Below are 23,085 nucleotides of genomic sequence, written 5' to 3'. Positions count from 1 at the left end.
TGCATATCTGTTTGCATAGTGGAGTATGTTTTCAATGTTCTGGCAGGAGGTTTACAACTCTGCCTTAGTCTTCATTTCTTGCTTGCACAGAACCTCAGTGTCAGCCAGAAATGAGAGATTAGCACCTTCTGTATGCTTTCTTGAGCATGTATATTGTCCTGCATATGAGTGTAATGTTTTCTAGTCTTATGAATATCCTGGAGCTTTTATTTGTATTATTTTAAAAAATTCAATTAGCCAATGTATAATGTATCATTAATTTCAGATATAGTTAATTCATCAGTTGTTTATAATACCCAGTACTCATTGCATCACGTGCCTTCTTTAATGCCCATCATGCAATTACCTCATCCCCTCACCACCTCCCCTCCAGCAACCCTCAGTTAGTTACCTACTGTTAAGAGTCTCTCATGGTTTTTCTCCCTCCCTGATGACTTCTCTTTAAGTTTTCCCTCCCTTCCCCTATAATCCTCTGTACTGTTCTTACATTCCACATATGAATGAAACTATATGAGAGTTGTCTTTCTATGATTGACTTATTTTGCTCAGTGTAATACCCTCCGCATTGATGTAAATGGTAAGTAATCATCCTTTCTAATTGCTGAGTAATAGTCCATCGTATATATACCATGTCTTCCTTTTTTTTTTTTTTTTTTTGTAAAGATTTTATTTACTTATTTGACAGAGCACAAGTAGGCAGAGAGGCAGGCAGAGACAGAGGGAAGCAGGCTCCCTACTGAGCAGAGAGCCCGATGTGGGGCTCAATCCCAGGATCCTGAGACCATGACCTGGGCTGAAGGCAGCGGCTTAATCCACTGAGCCACCCAGGTGCCCCATACCATGTCGTCTTTATTCATTTATCTGTCGATGGACATCTTGGCTCTTTCCACATTTTGGCTATTGTGGACATTGCTGCTATAAACATTGGGGTATAGGTGCCCCTTCAGATCACTGCATTTGTATCTTTGGGGTAAATACCTAGTAGTGCATTTGCTGGGTCATAGAGTAGCTCTATTTTTAACTTTTTGAGGAATCTTCATACTGTTTTCCAGAGTGGCTGCATCAGTTTGCATTCCTACCAATAATGTAAGAGGGTTCCCCTTTCTCCACATCCTTGCCAACATGTGTTATTTCCTGAGTTGTTAATTTTAGCCGTTCTGACTGGTGTGCGGTGGTATCTCATTGTGGGTTTTCTTCTTCTTCTTCTTTCTTTTTTTTTTAAGATATTATTTGTCAGAGAAAAGGCAAGAGAAAGTGAGCAAGCTCAAGCAGGGAGAGTGGCAGGCAGAGGGAGAAGCAGTCTCCCTGCTGAGCAAGGAGCCTGATGCAGGAAGCTGAACCCAGGAGCCTGGGATCATGACCTGAGCTGAAGGCAGATGCCTCATTAACTGATCCACCAGGGGTTCCCTCTTATTGTTGTTTTGATTTGTATTTCCTTGATGCCAAGTGATGTGGAACATTTTTTCATGTGTCTGTTGGCCATTTCTATGTCTTCATTGGACAAATGTCTGTTCATGTTTTCTGCCCATTTCTGACTGGATTGTTTTTTGGGTGCTGAGTTTAATAGGTTGTTTATAGATTTGGATACTAGCCCTTTATCTGATATGTCATTTGCAAATATCTTTTCCCATTCCATAAGTTGCATTTTAGTTTTATTGACTGTTTCCTTAACTGTGCAGAAGCTTTTTATCTTGATGAAGTTCCAAAAGGTGATTTTTGCTTTTGTTTCCCTTGCCTTTGGAGACATGTCTAGCAAGAAGTTGCTGTGGTTGAGATGAAAGAGATTGCTGCCTGTGTTCTTCCCTAGGATTTTGATTAATTCCTATCTCACATTTGGGTCTTTTCATCCATTTTGGGTTTATCTTTGTGTATGGAATATATAAGAAAATATAAGAAAGTGGTCCAGTTTTTTTTTTTCTGCATGTTGCTGTCCAATTTTCCCAGCACCATTTATTGAAGAGAGACTGTCCATTGGATATTCTTTCCTGCTTTGTCAAAGATAAGTTCACCATAGAGTTGTGGGTCCATTTTTGGATTCTCTGTTATGTTCCATTGATCTGTGTGTCTGTTTCTGCTAGTACCAGACTGTCTTGATTATTACAGCTTTGTAATATAGCTTGAAGTCTTGAATTGTGATGCCACCAACTTTGGTTTTCTTTTTCAACATTTTTTGGCTATTTAGGGTCTTTTTTGATTCCATGAAGATTTTAGGATTATTTGTTCCAGCTCTGAAAAATGCTAATGGTATTTTAATAGGGATTGCATTGAATGTGTAGATTGCATTGGGTAACATAGACATTTTAACAATATTTGTTCTTCCAATCCATGAGCATGGAATGTTTTTCCATTTCTTTGTGCCTTCCTCAATTTCTTTCATAAGTGTTCTGTAGTTTTTTTTTTTAATTTATTTTATTTTTATTTTTAAAGATTTTGTTTATTTGAGATAGACTGAGAAAGAGAGCACAAGCAGGGCAGAGGGAGTGGGAGAAGTAGGCTTCCCATGGAGGAGGGAGCACCATAGGGGGCTAGATCCTAGGACCAGGTGATCATGACCTGAGCAGAAGGCAGACACTTAACTGACTGAGCCGCCCAGGAGCCCCTGTGTATTCTCTAGATTTTAGAGTACAGATCCTTTGGTTAGGTTTATTCATAGGTTTTTTTATGGGTTTTGGTTCAATTGTAAATGGGATCAGGCCTTAATTTCTCTTTTTTCTGCCTCTCTGTTAGTATATAGAAATATAACTGATCTTTATGCATTGATTTTATATACTGCCACATTGCTGAATTCCTGTATGAGTTCTAGCACTTTTGGAGCAGAGTCTTTTGGGTTTTCCACATAAAGTATGCCATCTGCAAAGAGTGAGAGTTTGACAACTTCCTTGCCAATTTGAACGCCATTTATTTTTTTGTTGTTGCTTGATTGCTGAAGCTAGGACTTCTAGTACTATGTTGAACAACAGTGGTGAGAGTGGGCATCCCTGTCGTGTTCTTGACCTTAGGGGGAAAGCCCAGTTTTTCCCCATTGAGAATGATATTCTTTGTGGGCTTTTTCATAGATGGCTTTTATGATAATGAGGTATGTTCCCTCTACCCTACACTGTGGAGAGTTTTAAACAAGAAAGGATGCTGTCAAATGGTTTTTCTGCATAAATCGAGGATCATATTTTGTCAAATGGTTTTTGTGCATAAATTGAGGATCATATGGTTCTTATCCTCTATTAATGTGATCTATCATGTTGATTGATTAGTAGATGTTGAACCACCCTTGTATCCCAGGAATAAATCCCACTTGATCATGGTAAATAATCCTTTTTATATACTGTTGGATTCTATTGGCTAGTATCTTTTTTTTTTTATTATTTTAAAGACTTTATTTATTTGATAGAGAGAGAGAGAGCACAAGCAGGGGGAAGAAGCAGAGGGAGAAGCAAGCTTCCCACTGAGCAGGGAGCTTGATGCAGGGCTCGATCCCAGGACCCTTGGATCATGACCTGAGCCAAAGGCAGACCCTTAACTGATTGAGCCACCTAGGCACCCCATTTGGCTAGTATCTTGTTGATACTTTTGGCATCTGTGTTCATCAGGGATATTGGTCTGTAATTCTCCTTTTTCATGGGGTCTGTTTTGGGATTGAGGTATTGATGGCCTTGTGAAATGAGTTTGGAAATTTTCCTTCCATTTCCATTTTTTGAAACAGCTTCAGTAGAATAGGTTCTTTTAAATGTTTGGTAGAATTTCCCTGGGCAGCCATCTGGCCCTAGACTTTCTTGTTTTTTAGGAGATTTCTGATTACTCCTTCAGTTTCCTTTCTGGCTATGGGTCTATTCAGATTTTCTATTTCTTCCTGTTTCAGTTTGGTAGTTTATATGTTTCTTGTGATTGAGTTCAAGTTTCAAAGCATTGTGGTCTGAAAATAAGATATTTTCATATTTCATATTGGGAATAATCCCAATCTTTTGGTATTGGTTGAGACCTGATTTGTGACCCAGTTTGTTATCCATTCTGGAGAATATTCTATGTGCACTCACAAAGAATTTGTATTCTGTTACTTTAGGATGGAATGCTATGTATATATCAGTGAAGTCCATCTGGTCCAGTGTATCATTCAGAGCCCTTGTTTCTTTATTGATCTTCTGCTTAGATGATCTGTCTGTTGCTGTGAGTAGGGCATTGAAGTCCCCAGCTATTATTGTGTTATTATCAATGTGTTTCTTTAATTTGGTTATTAATTGGCTTATATAGTTGGCTGCTCCCAAGTTAGGAGCACAAATATTTATATTTGTCAGATCTTTTTGTTGGGTAGACCATGTAAGTATGATATAGTGTTCCTCTTCATCCGTTAGTATGGTCCTTGGTTTAAAATCTAATTTTTCTGATATGAAGATTGCTACCCAGCATTCTTTTGGTGTCCATTAGTCAAAAGATGATAAATTGTTACCCATTCCCTCACTTTCAGTCTGGAAGTATCTAAGTCTAAAATGAGTCTCTTATAGATACCATATGGGTGGGTCTTGCTTTTTTATCCAATCTGATACCCTGTGTCTTTTGATTGGAGCGTTCATCCCATTTACATTCAGAGTAATTATTGAAAATAAGAATTTTAGTGCCATTGTATTACCAGTAAAGTCCTGTTTTTTGTAGATTGTTTGTTTCTGGTGTATGTTATTTTTGGACTCCTTTAATATTTCTTGCCAGGCTGGTTTAGTGTTCACAAAATCTTCTAATTTCTATTTGTCCTGGAAGCTCTTTATTTCTCCTTCCATTTTGAGTGAGAGCCTTGGTGGATAAAGTATTTTTAGCTGCATGTTTTTCTCATTTTTTTTTTTTTTTTAAAGATTTTATTTATTTATTTGACAGAGAGAAATCACAAGTAGATGGAGAGGCAGGCAGAGAGAGAGAGAGGGAAGCAGGCTCTCCGCTGAGCAGAGAGCCCGATGCGGGACTCGATCCCAGGACTCCGAGATCATGACCTGAGCCGAAGGCAGCGGCTTAACCCACTGAGCCACCCAGGCGCCCCTGTTTTTCTCATTTAGTACCCTGGATATATCATGCCCACCCTCTCTGGCCTGTCATGCCTCTGTGGACAGGTATGGTGCCAGCCTTACGTTTCTACCCTTATAGGTTAAGTACCTCTTGTCCCAAGCTGCTTTCAGGATTTTCTTTTTGTCTTTGAAATGTTCAAGCTTCACCATTATATGTTGGGGTGTTGATCTTTCTTTATTGATTTTGAGAAGGGTCCTCTCTGCCTTTGGATTTGCTCTTATATACCTTCTGCCCACCTCCCTCTTCTTCCTCAGGGACACTCAATACTTCTAATATTGTTTTGCTTTATGGTATTATTGATTTCTTGAAGTCTCCCCTCATGGTCCATTTGTTGTTTTTCTCTTTTCCTCAGCTTCCTTCCTTTCCATCAACTTACCTTCCCTGTCACTTACTCTCTCTTCTGCCTGATTTACCCTAGCTATTAGAGTCACCAATTTAGACTTCATCTCAGAGCATTTTTAATTTTAGTCTGATTAGATTTTATTTCTGCACTAAGAGATTTTCTAGTGTCTTTATGCCTTTTTCAAGTGCAGCTGGTAACTTTAGAATTGTTTTCCTGAAGTTCAGCTGTGACATTTTACTTATATTCTTATTAGATCTGTGACAGAGAGTATTACCTCTAGTTCTTTCTTTATGTTGTGAATTCTTTCTTTTAGTCATTTTGCCCAAAGAAGAATAGATGAACAAGAGAACAAAATAAAAAATGTCAACCACAACCCAAGTGAAATACATACTAGACAAATTCAGAGGTCAGAAACCAAAAAACAAAAAGGGGGTGGGGAAGAGAAAATATAATCTCTCAGGTGAACAAAACAATGATCCAGTTGGTCTTGTGTGTATTTGGTCTGTTTGTTAGAAGGCCCAAAATGTAAAGAAATAAAAACATATATATATATATATATACAAAAAAAAAAGAAAAGAAAATTGAATACAGTGAAAGTAAGCCAAAAAATAAAGAATATGTCTTTAAAAATGTAAATGTAAAAAATGAAAGCTAAAAAAGGACTTAAAAACAGTTGATAAAATAAGAAACTAGTTGAATAGGAAGAAAAGGAAAATTTTACACTGAAAGGTAAATGAAACCCTTGAATTCTATATACTATTTTCCCCTAGTGCTAGAGTTTTGCAGGCCTGTGTCCTCCATAAACTTGGTGTTCGCCTTTTGTTCCAGCTGGTCTTCTGGGGGAGGGGTCTGTTGGGCTGATTCTCAGGTGTCTTCGCTTTGGTGGAGTTGTACCACCCCTTGCCAGGGAGCCAGGCTCAGTGTAAGCTGCTTCTGCTTGCTCTATGTGGTTTTTGTTACCTGAAGGCTTTCTATGCCTCTTGAGAGGATAGAGGGGCTCTATCTCCAGTTAGAGCTGAAGGATTCTGGTCCCCTTTCTTCAGTAAAACCTCAGGAATAAGCTGTCTTCCCTTTTATGTGATCCAAAGTCTGCAGACTTACTGCAGTGCTTGTCCTCACTGATCTGCCCTAGGGGGAGGAGAAGGGTCACCATGTTTCTGCCCTTTGCAGGGCCTCCGCACAGAGAACTTTTTCTGGATCATGCTGCAGTATGTGGTTTATGGCAAACTCCGCTGAGAGCCCCCTTCCAGCCTTGCTGAACAAAACCAGTTTCCCTGCCCCACAGACACTCCCATTCTTTCTTTGACCCCAGGGATCCTGAGACCACACTGTCCCACCTAGGATTCTGCCCCACTTTACCAGCTGAGCACCTTTCAGGCAGGGACATCTCTCACTGGAGCAGATTTCTAAAAGTTCTGATTTTTTGCTCTGGGACAAATCACTTTCTAGTAGCTGGCCTACAGAAGCTCCCTCCCCAGCCATTTATCTTCAGCTATATCCCATGCCCTTAGATTCACTTCTCTGTACCTCCTACCTTGCAAAAAGTGGTTGATTTTCTTTTGTAGAGTTTCAGCAATTCTTTTCTTAAATCTGTAGTTGAATTCATAGGTATTCAGAATGATTTGATAGTTAGCTAAAGTTAAGGGACCGGATGAAATGAGGTCTCCTACTCATCTGCCATCTTGTCTCCCCTTAAGCCTATTCTGGAGCTTTTAAAAATCACTAAGGATCTCTCATTCTCCAGATTTTCCTTGTAAGTTTTTGGCCAGATTCTTTATATTCTCTTGATTGCCTTAGTCAGCTGTGATCATAAACAGTTGCCACTAACTGTTTTTGACAAATGACCAACTGCAAAAAGTGGTTCACAGTGATCAAGTTCTGAGTTTGGTTGAGTAAAGACAGAGCTTGCAAGTGGAGGTTCCTAGGCATAGGTCAGAGAACTCTAATAATGCCAGTTGTATGGGGAAGGGGCTTTGAGGGAACTCCAAATTTACTCCAGTGACTCCTGCCCGGCTGGCTGGTTTTCACCATGATTCCGGGCTGTCAGTTTTCAAGGCTTCTATAGAACTGGTGAGAAGAAAATGGAATAGGGCATGTTAAAACATCACAGAGCTCACAGTTCTCACTGAGATTCATCTGTGTATCTTGAAGAAACACTCCTTGGATTGTTCCAAGCCTTTGGTTAATAGAGTTCTGAAAATGTTGATTTTTGACAGTGCTTTCAGATGTTTTCATTGGTTTTATCAATGTTCGGGTTTTCATAGGTCCTTACTTTACCTTTATAGAAGTGGTCACTCTCTTAACTGATTTTTGACATATGTATTCACCCCTGTAATCCAAACCTCTCTTTACATGTGCAACATTACTTGAACCTAAAAAATGTGCTCATCATCACGTAGGCTCTGTTATAATCATTGCCTTAGAAGTCAAATTAGATACCTAGAACATAATTGTAATACTATGTGTTCATTTAATTATTTTGTGGAAAGAAGAAGTATGCTGGGTATTCCTGATTCAGACGTATGTTGGATTAGTGCTACTTTCTGCACTTTCAACTTAATTAGCAATTAAAAGTTTCTCAACTTAGCCATTTTTTTTTTTTAAATAAAAATACCATGCCACATGGCTCACTTCCCTTGCCATTTTTTTAGGTTGTGGAAATGGACTCTCAACAGGATTTTCCCAAAGAAAAAGCTCCTGTGTCTTCAGTGTATTTCTGTGAAGATGAGCTTTCATTTATCTTGATATTTGTATTATTTGAATTCAGAGAATGAGTATGTAACATTTAGACATCCTGCTTTAATTTGGTTATTTTTGTTGTGTCACACAGACTTATTCCAGAAGCTCTAATAGGGATCTGTGGCCATTTGTCAGTTTGTTGGAGGTGAAGGTTTTATTGTGGGGTTACTATTCCTTTGGTAGAGTGAGACAGTGAGATGTAAATATACATATGTAGTCACTCTACCCTATTTCCTGGGCACCACTTACATATTGTTTTTTAGTTTCTTTTTACTAATTTGATTACACCTCCTGTTCCTTTTTCTTACTTTCAACACCATTTGTGATTTGTTTCCTTTCAGATTTTGTTTCTCTCTTCTAATGGAACACTCTTACTTTGAAAAGATACAGTGTCATTTTACATTGTATCAAGTATTTGATTGAGATGTGTTTTGAAATTCTTTTGGACTGTGATATGAATTTATTCCTGAGGCAGGTGACTTTCTAAATTCTCCAAAGGATTGCTTCTACAATGCAAGATTTATCTTGAGGTCAGATTATCTTCCTCTTTTCCTTACTTTCATGAAGGGGTATTTATATAATCCTTGAGTGTGAGTACAGGAAATTTTTTGGATTTAATTATGGAAATCTGAAACGAAATTTATATTTGCAATCTTATTTGCCATGATTAGGTTTTTCCCTGGGTTAGAGTTGCATGGATGGTTTGGGTTGAAAGGGAGACTTACTTCCTGGTGACTATGTCCATTCCTTATCAGTTAACACAATTTCTTAGTCTTGAATCAGTTTAAGTACATGCGTGTTGTTTTATCTTGGAGCTGCTCTCTCTCTAAACTTTTATGTACTTACTTATATGTTTTAGGATAGTATTTGGGGTCAGGTATTTTTAGCCTGTTTCCTAGAAGTATTGCCATGGTAATTAAAGTCTTAGAACCCATTTACTTAAAAAAAAATTTTTTTTTAAATTTTTAAGTTATCTCTACACCCAGTGTGGAGCTTGAACACACAACCTCAAGAACAAGAGGTTGGTGCTTCAGCCAGACACCCTAAACCCATTTACTTCTTATTTTTCTTATTTTTTTTTAAAGCTTTTATTTATTTATTTGACAGAGAGAGATAGATCACAAGTAGGCAGAGAGGCAGGCAGAGAGAGAGAGAGGAGGAAGCAGGCTCCCCGCTGAGCAGAGAGCCCAATACAGGCCTCCATCCCAGGACCCCGAGATCATGACCCGAGCTGAAGGCAGAGGCTTTAACCCACTGAGCCATCCAGGCGCCTCCTTATTTTTCTTAATAGACATCAGGTTCATAGAATTTGACTAATTACAATTAATTACAAATTACAATTTATAACAGTTCATCAATTCAGGCATTGAATTTTTTAAGGTTTATTTATTGAAAAATTTAATAAGCTGAATAACCAGAATTTACCACCTAAACCAGTAAGTAGCACATTTTCTGTAATGTACATCTGTGTGCCCCTCCCTTATTCTGTTTTTTTTTTCTTCTCACCAAAGTGAATCACTGTTTTGAATTTTTATTTCCTTATTTTTTTTAAGATTGTATTTTATTTATTTGTCAGAGACAGAACACACAAGCAGGAGTGGCGGCAGACAGAGGGAGAAGCAGGCTCCTCACTGAGCAAGAAGCCTGATGCAGTATTTGATCCCAGTACCCTGGGATCATGACCTGAGCCAAAGGCAGACAAAATCCCTATTTCCTTATTTTTTTATAAATCTAATTTTGCTTATTTTTTGATGCTGCAAAAAAAGGATAATTATACTATTTGTAATTCTACGAAGGACTTGTATTTTCACTTAATACTAGGTTACTAAGATTTCAACTTTATGTGGGTCTGTAGTTCATTTTTTTCATAACCACAAAATATCCTTTTGTGTATATTTAAAAGAAATCATACTGTATTTAATCTAGTCTCCAGTCAGTGGGCATTTGGCTTCCCCTACTACATTTGGCCTTATGAGTAATACTGTCTTGTAAGTTGTATAATTGTGTGTGCATATGTGTGTATGCTGTTATACAGTGTTATGTATGTTTGCTAGTCCAAATTTACAGAAGTTCTTAGGTACCTAGAAGGGAACTTTGTGGGTTATAAAGATGAAAGTTCCAATATACAAGGTAATGGCAAATTGTTGTTGTTTTTAAAGATAGTATTCATTTATTTGAGCGAGAGAATGAGCAAGCGAGAGCATGCACGAGCTGGGATAGGGGAGGAACAGAGGGAGAAGCAAACTCCTCGCTGAGCAGGGAGCCCAATGTGGGACTGAACGATCATGACCTGAGCCTAAGTCAGATGCTTTCTGACTGAGCTACCCAGGTGCCCCAGTAAATTGCTTTCTAAAGAGATTGTATTTATTTATTCATACTCCACTTATGAAAGTTTGAGTTTTGTTGTTTTTGTTTTAAGTTTGAGTTTTAAAACTCACTTTGGAAGCCATTTGGGTATGTTAAGCTTCTTACAGAAGGACTTTTAAACTATTACTTTGATTTTGTTAGCAGAGTTATAATATTACTTATTGACTTAGTTTTGTAAGTTATATTTTACTTGGAGTTAGTCTATTTCATTAAATTTTCAAGTTTATTAGTATATAGTAATTGGTAACATTTCAAAGAAACAATGTTTGATAAATTAAATTTTTTTTCGATTGCAAATTTTTTTCTTTTCAAATTCTTTGATTTCTGCTCTTTATTTATGTCCTTGCTTTAGTTTTATTTTGATTTTTTTGTAGAAAAGATTTTTTTTAATTTTATTTTTTAATGTTTTACTTTTCTTTTTTTTTTTTTAAAGATTTTATTTATTTATTTGACAGACAGAGATCATAAGTATTCAGAGAGGCAGGCAGAGAGAGAGGGGGAAGCAGGCTCCCCGCAAAGCAGAGAGCTCGACTCGGGGCTCGTGACCTGAGCCGAATGCAGAGGCTTTAACCCACTGAGCCACCCAGGTGCCCCAAGATTCTTGTGGAATCTTAGACAAGTCTCAAATCAATAATCTAAAGTGAATATTTTGCGCTGTGAATTTTCTTTTTCTTTTTCCTTTTTCTTTTTCTTACTTTTTTAGAGCGGGAGGTAGGGGAGAGGCAGAGGGAGAGAGAGAGAGAGAGAGAGAGAATGACTTTTAAGCAAGCTCCATGACCACGTGGAACCTGGCACAGGGCTTGATCTCACAACCCTGAGATATGACTGGAGCCCAAATCAAGAGTCAGACACTTAACCCACTGAGCTACCCGGGCATCCCTATAAATTTTCTTTTAAGAACTACTTTCACGATAGCCTACGTTTTGATAATGCTATATATTCATATGCCTACAGTTTGGTATATTTTTTATTTCCTTTGCAACTTGTTCTTTGATCCATAGATTGTTTTAGGAAGATGTTATTCAGTTTCCAAGTGTTCTTAACATATTTCCTCTTGTCTTTATGTTGATGTCTAGTTTGATTTTTATTATGGTCAGAGAACATACTCTATATATACTCTTTTAAATTTGTCAAGATTGTTTTGTGCTCCAGGATACAATCTGTTTTGGGGAATTTTCTATGTGTTCTTGAAAAGAATATGTATTCTGCTGTTGTTGGGAGGAGTGTTCTGTAAATGTCAGTTTGATCCCGTTGGTTGATGTTATTATAAAAGAACTGCTTTTATGTCCTTGTTGGTTTTCTGTGTGGTCGTGACTAAGATAGGTTTATTGAAGTCCCCCCCCCCCTTATTTGCAAGTGTATTTATTTCTTTTTTCAGTTCTCTGAATTTTTGCTTTGTGTATTTTGAACTTGTGTTATTTTGTGTATACACAGAATTGTTATGCATTCTTGGTAAGTACATCCTTTTATCATTATGTAATACTCTTCTGTCCCTGGTAATTTTCTTGCTCTGAAGAGTATTTTATGTGCTGTTTGTCAGCTATTCTTTTCACTCAGGTTTATCTGGTATGTCTTTTCTCATCCATTTTCTTTAAACCTACTTGTATCATTATATTTGAAATGAGTTTCTTGTAACTTTTTTTAATGGGTCACTCTGCCAATTTTATTTAGTGTGTTTGCATCATTACATTTACTTGACTACTGGTATATGTAATAGGACTTGTGTGTAATATTATAATTTCTGTTTCCTTTATTTTTTATTTTTCTTTTCTGACCTTTTTATGGATTGCTTGAACATATTTTACTATTCCATATTTTACTTTTTTCTTTATAAAGTGATTTTGAGTATTTTTTCATTTTGTTTTTGTTTTTTAGCAATTCCTATAGGTAATACTGTATATATAAAACATTACATTGGGGCTCCTGGGTGGCTCAGTGGGTTGGGCTGCTGCCTTCGGCTCGGGTCATGATCTCAGGGTCCTGGGATCGAGCCCCGCATTGGGCTCTCTGCTCCGCAGGGAGCCTGCTTCCCTCTCTCTCTCTCTCTCTCTCTCTGCCTGCCTCTCTGCCTACTTGTGATCTCTGTCTGTCAAATAAATAAATAAAATCTTTTCAAAAAAAAAAACAAAAAAAACCCACATTACATTGTACTAGTAAGGTATTTTACCACCTAAAGTGACTTGAAAGTGAAATATTCCCAAGTTATTTAGGTTCCTTAACACTCTCCCATTTATAATTTAGTTTTCTTTCTTTCTTTCTTTCTTTCTTTCTTTTTTTTAAGATTTTATTCATTTATCAGAGAGAGAGAATGAGTGGGGGCTTGGTGGTGGGTGTTGACGGATAGGGCAGAGGGAGAGGGAGAAGCAGACTCCTGGCTGAGCAAGAACCCTGATGTGGGGCTTGATCCTAGGGCACTGGGATCATGACCTGAGCCAAAGGCAGATGCTTAACCAACTGAGCCACTCAGGTGCCCTGTAATTTAGTTCTTTTAAGTATTATCTCTATGTACATTGAGAACCATATCAAATGGTGTTATTTTGATTTCAGCAATCTACTATAATTTTAAAAACTCAAGAGGAGAAGGGTGACCTATTTAATTTACCCATGTATTTGTTTTCATGTTCTTCATATCCTGGTGATAATCTTCTATCTACTTTGTTTGATGTTAATATAGCAACTCCAGCTTTCTTTACATTAGTGTTAAGATGCAAAGTCTTTTTCCAAATTTTTAACCTGTTGTCACTTTATAGTAGGCAACATATAGTTGTGTCTTAAAGTTTTCTCTGCTTAATTGGGGATTTAGACCAATTACATTTACTGCAATTATTGTTATGTTTGTTCTTTTTTTTTCCCCCGACTTATTTAAAATTGAGTGTCTCGTGTGTGTAATTCTATTTTATTTCTTTCCTTTGTTGGATTACTGGTTGTTACTCTTGTTTTACTATAATTTTAGGATTAAAAATATATATCTTTAATTTGTCATAGTCTATCTTTTTTTTTTTTTTTTTTTAAAGATTTTATTTATTTATTTGACAGAAATCACAAGTAGATGGAGAGGCAGGCAGAGAGAGAGAGAGGGAAGCAGGCTCCCTGCTGAGCAGAGAGCCCGATGCGGGCCTCGATCCCAGGACCCTGAGATCATGACCTGAGCCGAAGGCAGCGGCTTAACCCACTGAGCCACCCAGGCGCCCTGTCATAGTCTATCTTAAGTAATATGCCATTTCACATCTACTTCACATACAGTATTAGTACATCACAGCAGTAATATCCTTGTCATTTACTGTCTTGATCTTTTGTTCTTACACCTTTTACATTGATATATATTAAATATTGAACTGTATTCTGGTTTTCTTTTTTTTTTTTTATTTAAGATTTTATTTATTTGACAGAGAGAGTAATCACAAGCAGGCAGAGCGGCAGACAGGGAGGGGTGGGAAGCAGGCTCTTCACCTAGCAGAGAGCCCAATGCAGGGCTCTGTCCCAGGACCCTGAGATCATGACCTGAGCCAAAGGCAGAGGCTTAACCCACTGAGCCACTCAGGCACTGCTGGTTTTCTTTTAAACAGGATTCCTTCCCTCTAGTTAATTGACACATTCATTACCTCACATATTTACCTTTTTTTTTTCCTTTGGAGAGAGCATTTTTAAGTTTTATTCTCTTAGCAGATTTCAGTTATACAATAGAGTGTAAGTGCTAGATCTTCAGAACTTACTCATCTTATGACTGAGAGTTTGCATTCTTTTACAACTTCCTATTTCCTGCATTTCCCAGCTCTGTCAACCAATATATTTGTAGTTTTTCCATTTTCTCTTCTTTCCAGTACTACACTTGTGTGAGATATTTTCCTTTGGTCCTTCATGTCTTTTATACCCACTTTGACATTTTCTGTTCCTTTTCTTTTTAAATTTCTTATGGGAACATACTTTCAGTGTATCTTTGTGTTTTCTAATTCTTCCAGCTATGCCACATGTAGTGTTTAGCTTTTCCATTGAGTGTAATAGGGGTTCTGGCCTCACCCCTAATTCTGTTTATATCTGATATTGGGAATGGACACCTAGCCTATATTTTGAGAGACCACGGATGCCTACTCTCCAGAGTGGTGTTAATGGTTCCATAAGAGGTTCTTTTGTCATGATACATGGAAGTAAGAATGTCTTTGCTATAATTCCTATATTCTTCAGAGAATATTTTTTAAAGTTTTGAAGCAGTAAACAATTTTGAAGGGACAGTTGTAGGGGCAGTAATATAGATAAGGATATAGGCATTTATTTAATCTTGTTTGCTGAGAGAGTTTATGATTTAGTAGGGTGGGTCCAAGAATGTGCATTTTTTGAGTTTTTTGTGATGCTGATAACGGGTGGTCTGGGGAATATATTTTGAGAACTGCTGGATTAGGTGGTATCTTGACTTTGGGTTCTGATTCCTTTACCTTGAATAAGGGTATTGTCTAGCTTGGGGATAATTTTATTAACACTTAATAAAAGTTCGATAACAATTTCCTTTGGTACCTAAGTAGCCTGTTTAAAATCACTGCATTAATGTTTTATTTTTAGTGATCATTCAGGATATGTTCGTCCAGTACCAGTGCCACGCAGTTTAAATAGTGATATTTCCTATTTTGGTGTTGGGGGCAAGCAGGCTGTTTTCTTTGTTGGACAATCAGCCAGAGTAAGTAAAAGGTTTCTTATAAATGAAAGTTGATTAAAAATATTTTGAGGTTGATTCTAGGTGTGTTAACCAGTTTAACTTTTAGGAATTTTTAAAGTACTCTTGTTAATATTTAACAGATGATAAGCAAACCTGCAGATTCCCAAGATGTTCATGAACTTGTGCTTTCTAAAGAAGATTTTGAGAAGAAGGAGAAAAATAAAGAGGCAATATATAGTGGATATATTAGAAACAGAAAGGTATGATACATTGTAACTCGTTATAAAGTTGTTACTGATGGACAGATGATAGAGACAATTTTTCTTTCAATTTCTATCCAAGATACTTAAACTCTTGCTTTAAAAACTTGAAGGTATGACATTTTCAAATTGTGTTTTTATTTTTTTCCTTTAATCATGTGAATAGCAAAAAGTGACTATTTGCATGCTTTTTCAGGTTGGAAGTCTTCAGGCAGCAACTTGTCTCGTAAAGCTAGGTTCCCGGAAATTGCTCATAAGATTATAAACTTTTTTCCTTATATTGAGATTGAATTTTTAAATCTTTTTTGGTCTAACAGTTTCAAGTTAGAGTAGAAAACAGTTACAGGATGATAGGCTTTTAGGAAATCAGAGCTCCAGAGAAATAAATGAGTTATTTATATCTGTTAGATATTTGTAATTAGATTCCAATTTTAGTAAGCATAATGTTAACAAATTTGTATCATGGTGATGAGTATATAGTATTTATTGTATGATTCAACTTTTCTCCACTTGAAACAGTTTAGAATTTTTTTTAATGTTTTTTAAGAATTATTATTCTTTTTTTTTTTTTTAATTATTATTCTTAAGTAGGCTTCATGCCCAACATGGGGCTTGAACTCATGACATGGAGACTAAGAGTCATGTGCTGTGCCCACTGAGACAACTAGGTGCCCCTAAAATCTTTATTTTAAAGTAATTTTGAGCTTCTTAAATTCTTTTCTGATTGTAAAACAAGTTATAAAAAATGTATAGGAAACTTAAAAATTGTCTCATTCTGGGAAGAAATTTCTAGTTGAATTTCTAGTCTAACTTATATGCTCACAGGGTTTTTTTTTTTTTTAATTTTAAATTTTAAATCCAGTGTTGTTAACATACAATGTTATATATTAGTTTCAGGTGTACAATATAGTGACTAAACAATTCCATATATTACTGAGTGCTCATCGAGATAAGCGTATTTACCTGAAACTAATGTAAGACTGTAACATTGCAATTAAAATAAAACCTCCTTATTGGCATCTTGAGTTGGGGGTGGGAGAGAAAAGTGTACTCTTAATCTCTTTCATATACTTACTTTTAAAAAATATATTTACCTTTTGGAGTCCACATTTCTTTAACATTTTGGGTATTTCTCCATTTTATGAAATATTTTTATACACATACTCTTTTCCTAGGTTCATAGTATTTGTCTGTATTGTAATTTATTCTGTTAAGCATTTAACTTAAAGGATTCTATTATAATTATAAATATTCTATTTATAAATTCTATTATAATTATAAATATTCTATTATAATTATAAATAAGGACACCATGAATGTCCTTGCATAACATTTTGTCCAAATAAGTTTTATCTTCATACAGATTATAATTTTAATAGAGTGACAATGAATTTGAACTTCTTAAATGTTCATGGTGTAGATTATAAATTGCTTTTCTAAAAGGTTAAACCCAAATCAGATACACTCCTGAAAATAGTATGTGGAAGTGCCTATCTGATAATTTCCTTCTTTTTAAAAAAGGAGTGGAGGGGAGTAGCAAAATGCTGGCAATTTGACAGGTGAAAATAATACTTTTTCTTTATTAAGTGGACTGAATTCTTTTCTTATATTTATAAGCCACTTTTTTCTATATAACTTAACATTCTCCTCTGTCCAGGAGAGTTCTTCATTTTGCTCATCCCACTTTTTTCCTTTTTATATTTGTTGCATTTATTACAATTTACACATCTTATTATATTTACATAATAGTATTCCATCTTTGTCATCTTATGTTACCACCACGAAAACCTTTAAGGTATATTTGTGGAAATATTTGCCATGTCAAAACAGGTGAAAAATAGGAAATAATTTAAGTGATTTTCAAAACCGTACAGGTGTGATACACCTTGGGTAGAACTAATATCTCTTGGGTCATCACTTCTGCCATTTCTTCCTGTAATTTGTGCTTAATTTGTGCCAACAAACATCTCATGGGTACTACCAATAAGCCCCTGGTCCTTTTTTTTTCCCCTGGCCAGTCTTTTCCAGCCTACTTTTTGGCTTCTCCAGCTCTTATAAACAGTCTTGTGTATAGAGTTGGTGGCTCTTGATTTACAACCAGGAGTCTTGCTTTTTCTAGGGGCAATATACATGCTGCTTAACGCCAGCAATTCTCCGAACTGTATTTCTTGTCAAGGCTTTTAAGATTGAGTCACTGAATCAGGCTGGACTCCATCGAGGAAAAATCATTCTAGACACTTCAAACAGAAAAGATTTAGAAAAGGGAATTAGATGCTTGCATAATTATTCGAAGGGCTAGGAATGCTCCGCCTCAGAGAAGGATAATGGGACACTCTGAATTGACCTTCAAGGGATGCTGCAACATCTGCTACAGTCATGTAGCTGGAGGACCACCACTGGCTCAGGAACTTAGAAACATCCTGCCTTATCTGTGATCCAGGAGTTGGAAAGGTCTTGCTGGTGCAGTTCTTCTAACACCAAAACACAGACCTTTTGGCTATAATAGTTGCTTTATCAGTGCTAACGCTTGAAGCTGGAACCTGGATATCAGTTGTTCAGTACCTGGTGTAATAACAGAAAACATTAAAGAAATATCAGGAAATGGCCTTTGTCTCATTTTCCTCTTCTAAAGTTTTGGCTGCTACATCTAATTGGTGAAACCTAACGTGCCCCACAACTTAAAATGTAAGGGAGTCTGAAAAGTCTGAAAAGGGAGTTTGGCTTTCCAGTCTCTGTAGTCCAGGAAGGGACTATAAAAGGTGGGATGAATGGATGCTGAATACCAACTGATCATGTCTGGGGTACTCATTTCCCATTTCAGTTAGATGCCTTTCTCTAGATGTTCCATGAATATCTCACTTTTGGTACATCTGAAATAAAATATTATCTACCAACCTTTTCTGTTCCTCCTTCTTTCTCGCTTTTTCCCCAACTACTCTTTGCAATTAACAGCATCCCCTGACCAAGTAGTTAGTAATTATAATCATGTTAATCATTCACCATTCTGTTCTGTCTTTTAACATAGTTTTTCATCTGCCCTCTCTTCCATCCATTGTCACTGCTTGATTCAGCCTTTCCAGTCTCCTCTTTCATCATGTATTTATCATATACTTTAAACTACCTTGTTTGCTTTATACTCTCAAATCTTTCATGTTCTCATTGGGCTAGAATGTTCTATTCATGTTCTGGGTAAACATTACCCTCTTAACTCTTAACTCTGTAGCTCTTGGTTCATAGCTTTATAACGGCACATTGTTTTGTAATCATTTGTTTTTCATCTATCAGAATTTGTAGGGAGGGAGGGCACTAGTCTAATTCTTATCTTCCTTGTGTCCATGTTGAGTCATAGAACTTGGAAGTGTTCAATAAATATTTGGTAATGAACCTACATCACTAGTAAACTCAAGCTAATCCACTAGCTCTCAGAGTATATAAAATATTACTTGTATACTATATGTTGTAGCTGTAATATTAGTGTATAGGGATGCATTGGAATGGTTTTGGAGGGTTTGTTTTTATTTTTAGGAAGTGGTAATATATGCTTATTTTTAAAAAATCAGCCAGCTTCCTAGATATAATAGTTCAGTGTGTATCCTTAAAAGCTTTATGTATATAGCAATATACGTAGTATGTATATATGCATGTAATTTTAACACATAAAGTCTTAGAGTAAAAATCAAGACATTCATAATTCTTATCCACAAACACTCCTTACTCTTTCCCCTCCCCACTTCCCTTCTAAGCAAGCTAGAGTCTCTGAAAGTGGACTAGGGTACAGGATTATTTTATTCCCTTTTAAACACAGTGCCTTTGGGCTAAGCCAGCTGGTTTCAGCCTACATCCCAGTTTTCTTGAGCATGGAGGGCTGGGCATTTATTTGTCCCTACCAAGTTAAGTGTTAGGTATACCAAGTAAGGACTCATTCCATCCTAGGGTAAGTAAGTATCTTCCGTTTTTTTCAGCATTTTTAAACTCAGTATACACACACACACACAAATACATTTTTACCTTTTATGAGTCTAAAATTGATTTCATCAGCATTGTGGAATAGGGTGCTCCTGTATGTATGCCAGTTTAGCAGTCAGTGTTAAAATATCCTGTTCTAACAGCATTGCTACATACTCAGCTGATTTGTTTTGGGCTATTTTCCTTCAAAAGTTTTTTGAAGCCCATTTATGAAACTAAGTGAATCATATTAGAATTAATGTAGATGTTATTTGTATATTACATTAAGTGTATTTAATTTGTTGTATTTATATTCACTCTCCTAGCCATCTGATTCTGTTCACATTACAAATGATGATGAAAGATTTCTACATCATCTTATCTTAGAGGAGAAGGAAAAAGATAGCTTTACTGCTGTGGTTATCACAGGAGTACAGCCAGAACACATACAGTACTTGAAAAATTATTTCCTTCTTTGGACAAGACAGTTAGCGTAAGTACTTGATTCAGGACATGTTGCTATGTATTCTTTTTAAGACGGAACATATTAGAGATACATTGAAACTTCTTGGCTGTGTGCTCTGCTTCTGTCTCATTTCCTTCCCTTCCTTGCAGTAACCAGTACTCCAGTACTCTAATGATGGCATTAAAACAGTTCTCTGGGGCGCCTGCATGGCTCAGTGGGTTAGGCCTCTGCCTTTCAGCTCTGGTCATGGTCTCAGGGTCCTGGGATCGAGGCCCACATTGGGCTCTCTGCTCAGCGGGGAGCCTGCTTCCTCCTCTCTCTCTGCCTGCCTCTCTGCCTACTTGCGATCTCTCTCTCTGTCAAATAAATAAATTAAATTAAAAAAAAATTTTTTTAAACAGTTCTCTGTTCTGTAAGTATTTATTGATTACCTGTAACATATTGATAATCATTTGAGGGGCAGGCTTATAAGACCTATGATAAAATTTAAAATAAACTTCAGTGATCTCTCTCTCTCTCTCTGTCAAATAAATAAAATCTTTAAAAAAATAAATAAACTTCAGAATGTATCAAATTTAGCACCATCATGTTCATATTCCCCTTTTGTGTCGTCTTTATAGCACCTATCATAATCTTCCATACCATGTATTTTCATTTTTTTCCTGCCTTCCCCCATTGGAATGGAATTTTATGCACATTTTTTTTATGCACTGCTATATCCCTAGTGTTACCTGTTAAATAGTAGATGCTCAGTAAATGTTAATCAAATGAATGCGTGAAGTCTGTTAAAATAATGTATGCAAATGTATTAATAGTACTGAAAATAAATCTTTGGATATCTATTCCAGGAAAACTTTTAGAGAGTATAACATATTCCATTAGAACAAATCATCAGAATATTTAATGGTTCTTAGTTTTTTCCCGTAGTTAAATAGTAAGTATCATTTAGTGGATTGCTTCAGTAATTTGCATTAGTCCACATTACTGAGTCTTGCAGAAATGGGTACATCTGCACGAAATTCACTTTTTTCTTTTTAAAATTTTTTTAAAGATTTTACTTTTAAATACTCTCTACACCCAACATGGGGCTCCAACTCAAAACCCTGGGATCGGGAGTTGCATGCTCCACAAGCTGAGCCAGCCACATGCCCCCCACCCCATTTTTTAAAAGTGTTTTTTCACAGGGCGCCTGGGTGGCTCAGTGGGTTAAGCCGCTGCTTTCGGCTCAGGTCATGATCTCAGGGTCCTGGGATCGAGTCCCGCATCGGGCTCTCTGCTCGGCAGGGAGCCTGCTTCCCTCTCTCTCTCTCTCTCTGCCTGCCTCTCCATCTACTTGTGATTTCTCTCTGTCAAATAAATAAATAAAATCTTTAAAAAAAAAGTGTTTTTTCACATTTATTCAAAAGGTGATTATGCTTAAGATTATTTTATTTTATCTTTTAAGATTATTTTATACATAAATGCCTACTAATAGTTTAAATTTTTTCTTTAATGGGAAAATTATTTTATTTTTATTTTTTTATTTTTAAGATTTTATTTACTTATTTGAGAGAGAGTGTGAGAGAGAGAGCACAAGCAAGGGAAGGGTATAGGGAGAAGCAGACTCCCCACTGAGCAGGAAGCCCCATGTAGGACTTGATCTCAGGACACTAGAATCATGTCTGAGCTGAAGGCAGACATTTAACTGACTGAACCACCCAGGCATCTGGAAAATATTTTTATTTATTTTACCTTTTCTCTTGTGGAATATTGATGTTTATTGACTGTAATCCAAGAATTTTAAATAGGACTTGGGAATTTTTATTCTCTAAATCCATATTTCATTAGCTATTTTGTAATTATTTCTTTTAACTAAAGGAACTCAGTGTACATAACACATAATTAGAATATAATCTTGCTCAACAAATAATAACCTATTATTTTAACCATTCTTTGAAACCTATCTGTTAAGCTAATTACAGCACTCTTTCTGAATGTGTTATTTTAACCTTACTGTTGATAATGATGTTAACACTTTTGAGGTGCATGAAGAAAGACCTGAAGGTTTCCACTGATTTCCTTTTATCTCAGTGTTTTAAAGAGTAGCTAGGATAATTTTTTAAAATTAAAATTCATACAAAGGAATTTTGCAAATTCCTGTTTGAAGAGTAATGATAGATGTAATATGTTTTAGCCATGAATAATCTCACCAAAATATCTTTTAAAACATTCTGAATTAGTGATTTTTGAAGGGATAATGTTGAGTTTATTAGCCTTAATAAAGCCTTTATTAAGGCTAATAAACTCAACATTATCCCTTCAAAAATCACCGATTTTGGTGGGAATGTTGGAGTGAGATTGTCTTGATGCTATAGGAAAGGAGGGAAGAGAGTTACAGGATGATACTCATATTGAGAAGATAATTTAAAGATTACCTAATCCTGCGTACTCCCTGATATTTAAATCCTTTCTAGAATTCCTGATAAGTAAATTATATTATAGTCTCTTGCCTTCTGGTTTTCATTTTTTTGGTAAACTATACTTTTGGAAGGTATACACTTTGTGGGCTTTTTACGTTGGAAAGGCTTGGACTGTAGTCCACCTTTTAAATTGTAGTTCTGTAACCTTAGGTAAAGTATATAAACCCCTTGCATCCCAATTTCTGTATCCATAAAATGAGGATTGTTTTTACCATTAAATAGGATACTGTATTTAAGAATGCTTAGTATTAAAAAAAAAAGAAGAAGAATGCTTAACATAGGGGCGCCTGGATGGCTCAGTCAGTTAAGCATCTGTCTCTTGATTTCCACTTGGTCATGATCTAAGGGTTATGAGATCAGGCCCCATGTCAGGTTTGAAATATTCTCTCTCCTCCGCTTTTCCCCCTGCATGCCCCACCCTAAAAATAAATGCTTAGTATAGCTTAGCACCTACCAAATAGTAGTTATAAAATATTTTTTTGTAGATTATTATAAGAACTGTAATTTTTATAAATTAAATTAAATTAAAAGTATAAAGTTATTTTTCTGTATTTTAGGCATATTTATCATTACTATATTCATGGCCCAAAAGGAAACGAAAAACGTACATCAAAAGAAGTTGGACCTTTCAACAACATTGATATTGAAGTAAGATAAAAATCTTTCTTAGAATATTACAGATTATGAGTATCTGTTCCAGTTCCAAGTGACTCTGGATAAGGAAAATCAGTTAGATCACCTCTCTTTCCCTGTGTTTCTCGAAAGTACTTTGGCAGTTTGATATTTAAGTGAAGAGGTCATTGCTAGATGTATTT

General features: G+C 36.2%; 1 protein-coding gene across 4 annotated transcripts in view; it reads left to right on the top strand.

Annotated features, from left to right (window-relative positions):
* Nucleotides 1-23,085, top strand: part of SMCHD1 (structural maintenance of chromosomes flexible hinge domain containing 1) — a 146,193-nt gene that overhangs the window by 21,073 nt on the left and 102,035 nt on the right. For 2 of the 4 annotated variants that reach the window (XR_006602060.1, XM_004742791.3), the window contains exons 6-9: nucleotides 15,047-15,161; nucleotides 15,281-15,400; nucleotides 19,672-19,838; nucleotides 22,828-22,918. Coding sequence is in view for 3 of the 4 variants with exons in the window: in XM_004742791.3 (XP_004742848.2) it covers nucleotides 15,047-15,161; nucleotides 15,281-15,400; nucleotides 19,672-19,838; nucleotides 22,828-22,918 (493 nt within the window). In the remaining variant the exon portion in view is untranslated. Of the gene's footprint in view, nucleotides 1-8,540; nucleotides 8,656-15,046; nucleotides 15,162-15,280; nucleotides 15,401-19,671; nucleotides 19,839-22,827; nucleotides 22,919-23,085 lie in introns of those variants that run through there. The other 2 variants (XM_045065413.1, XM_013051436.2) reach the window with 2 other exon arrangements.

Source organism: Mustela putorius, unplaced genomic scaffold, assembly GCF_011764305.1.
Source record: "Mustela putorius furo isolate JIRA1106 unplaced genomic scaffold, ASM1176430v1.1 tig00003858_pilon_pilon_pilon, whole genome shotgun sequence".
NCBI classification, from domain to species: domain Eukaryota; kingdom Metazoa; phylum Chordata; class Mammalia; order Carnivora; family Mustelidae; genus Mustela; species Mustela putorius.
The sequence above is the reverse complement of the archived record's forward strand: the minus strand, read 5'-3'. Positions and strand labels throughout refer to the sequence as shown.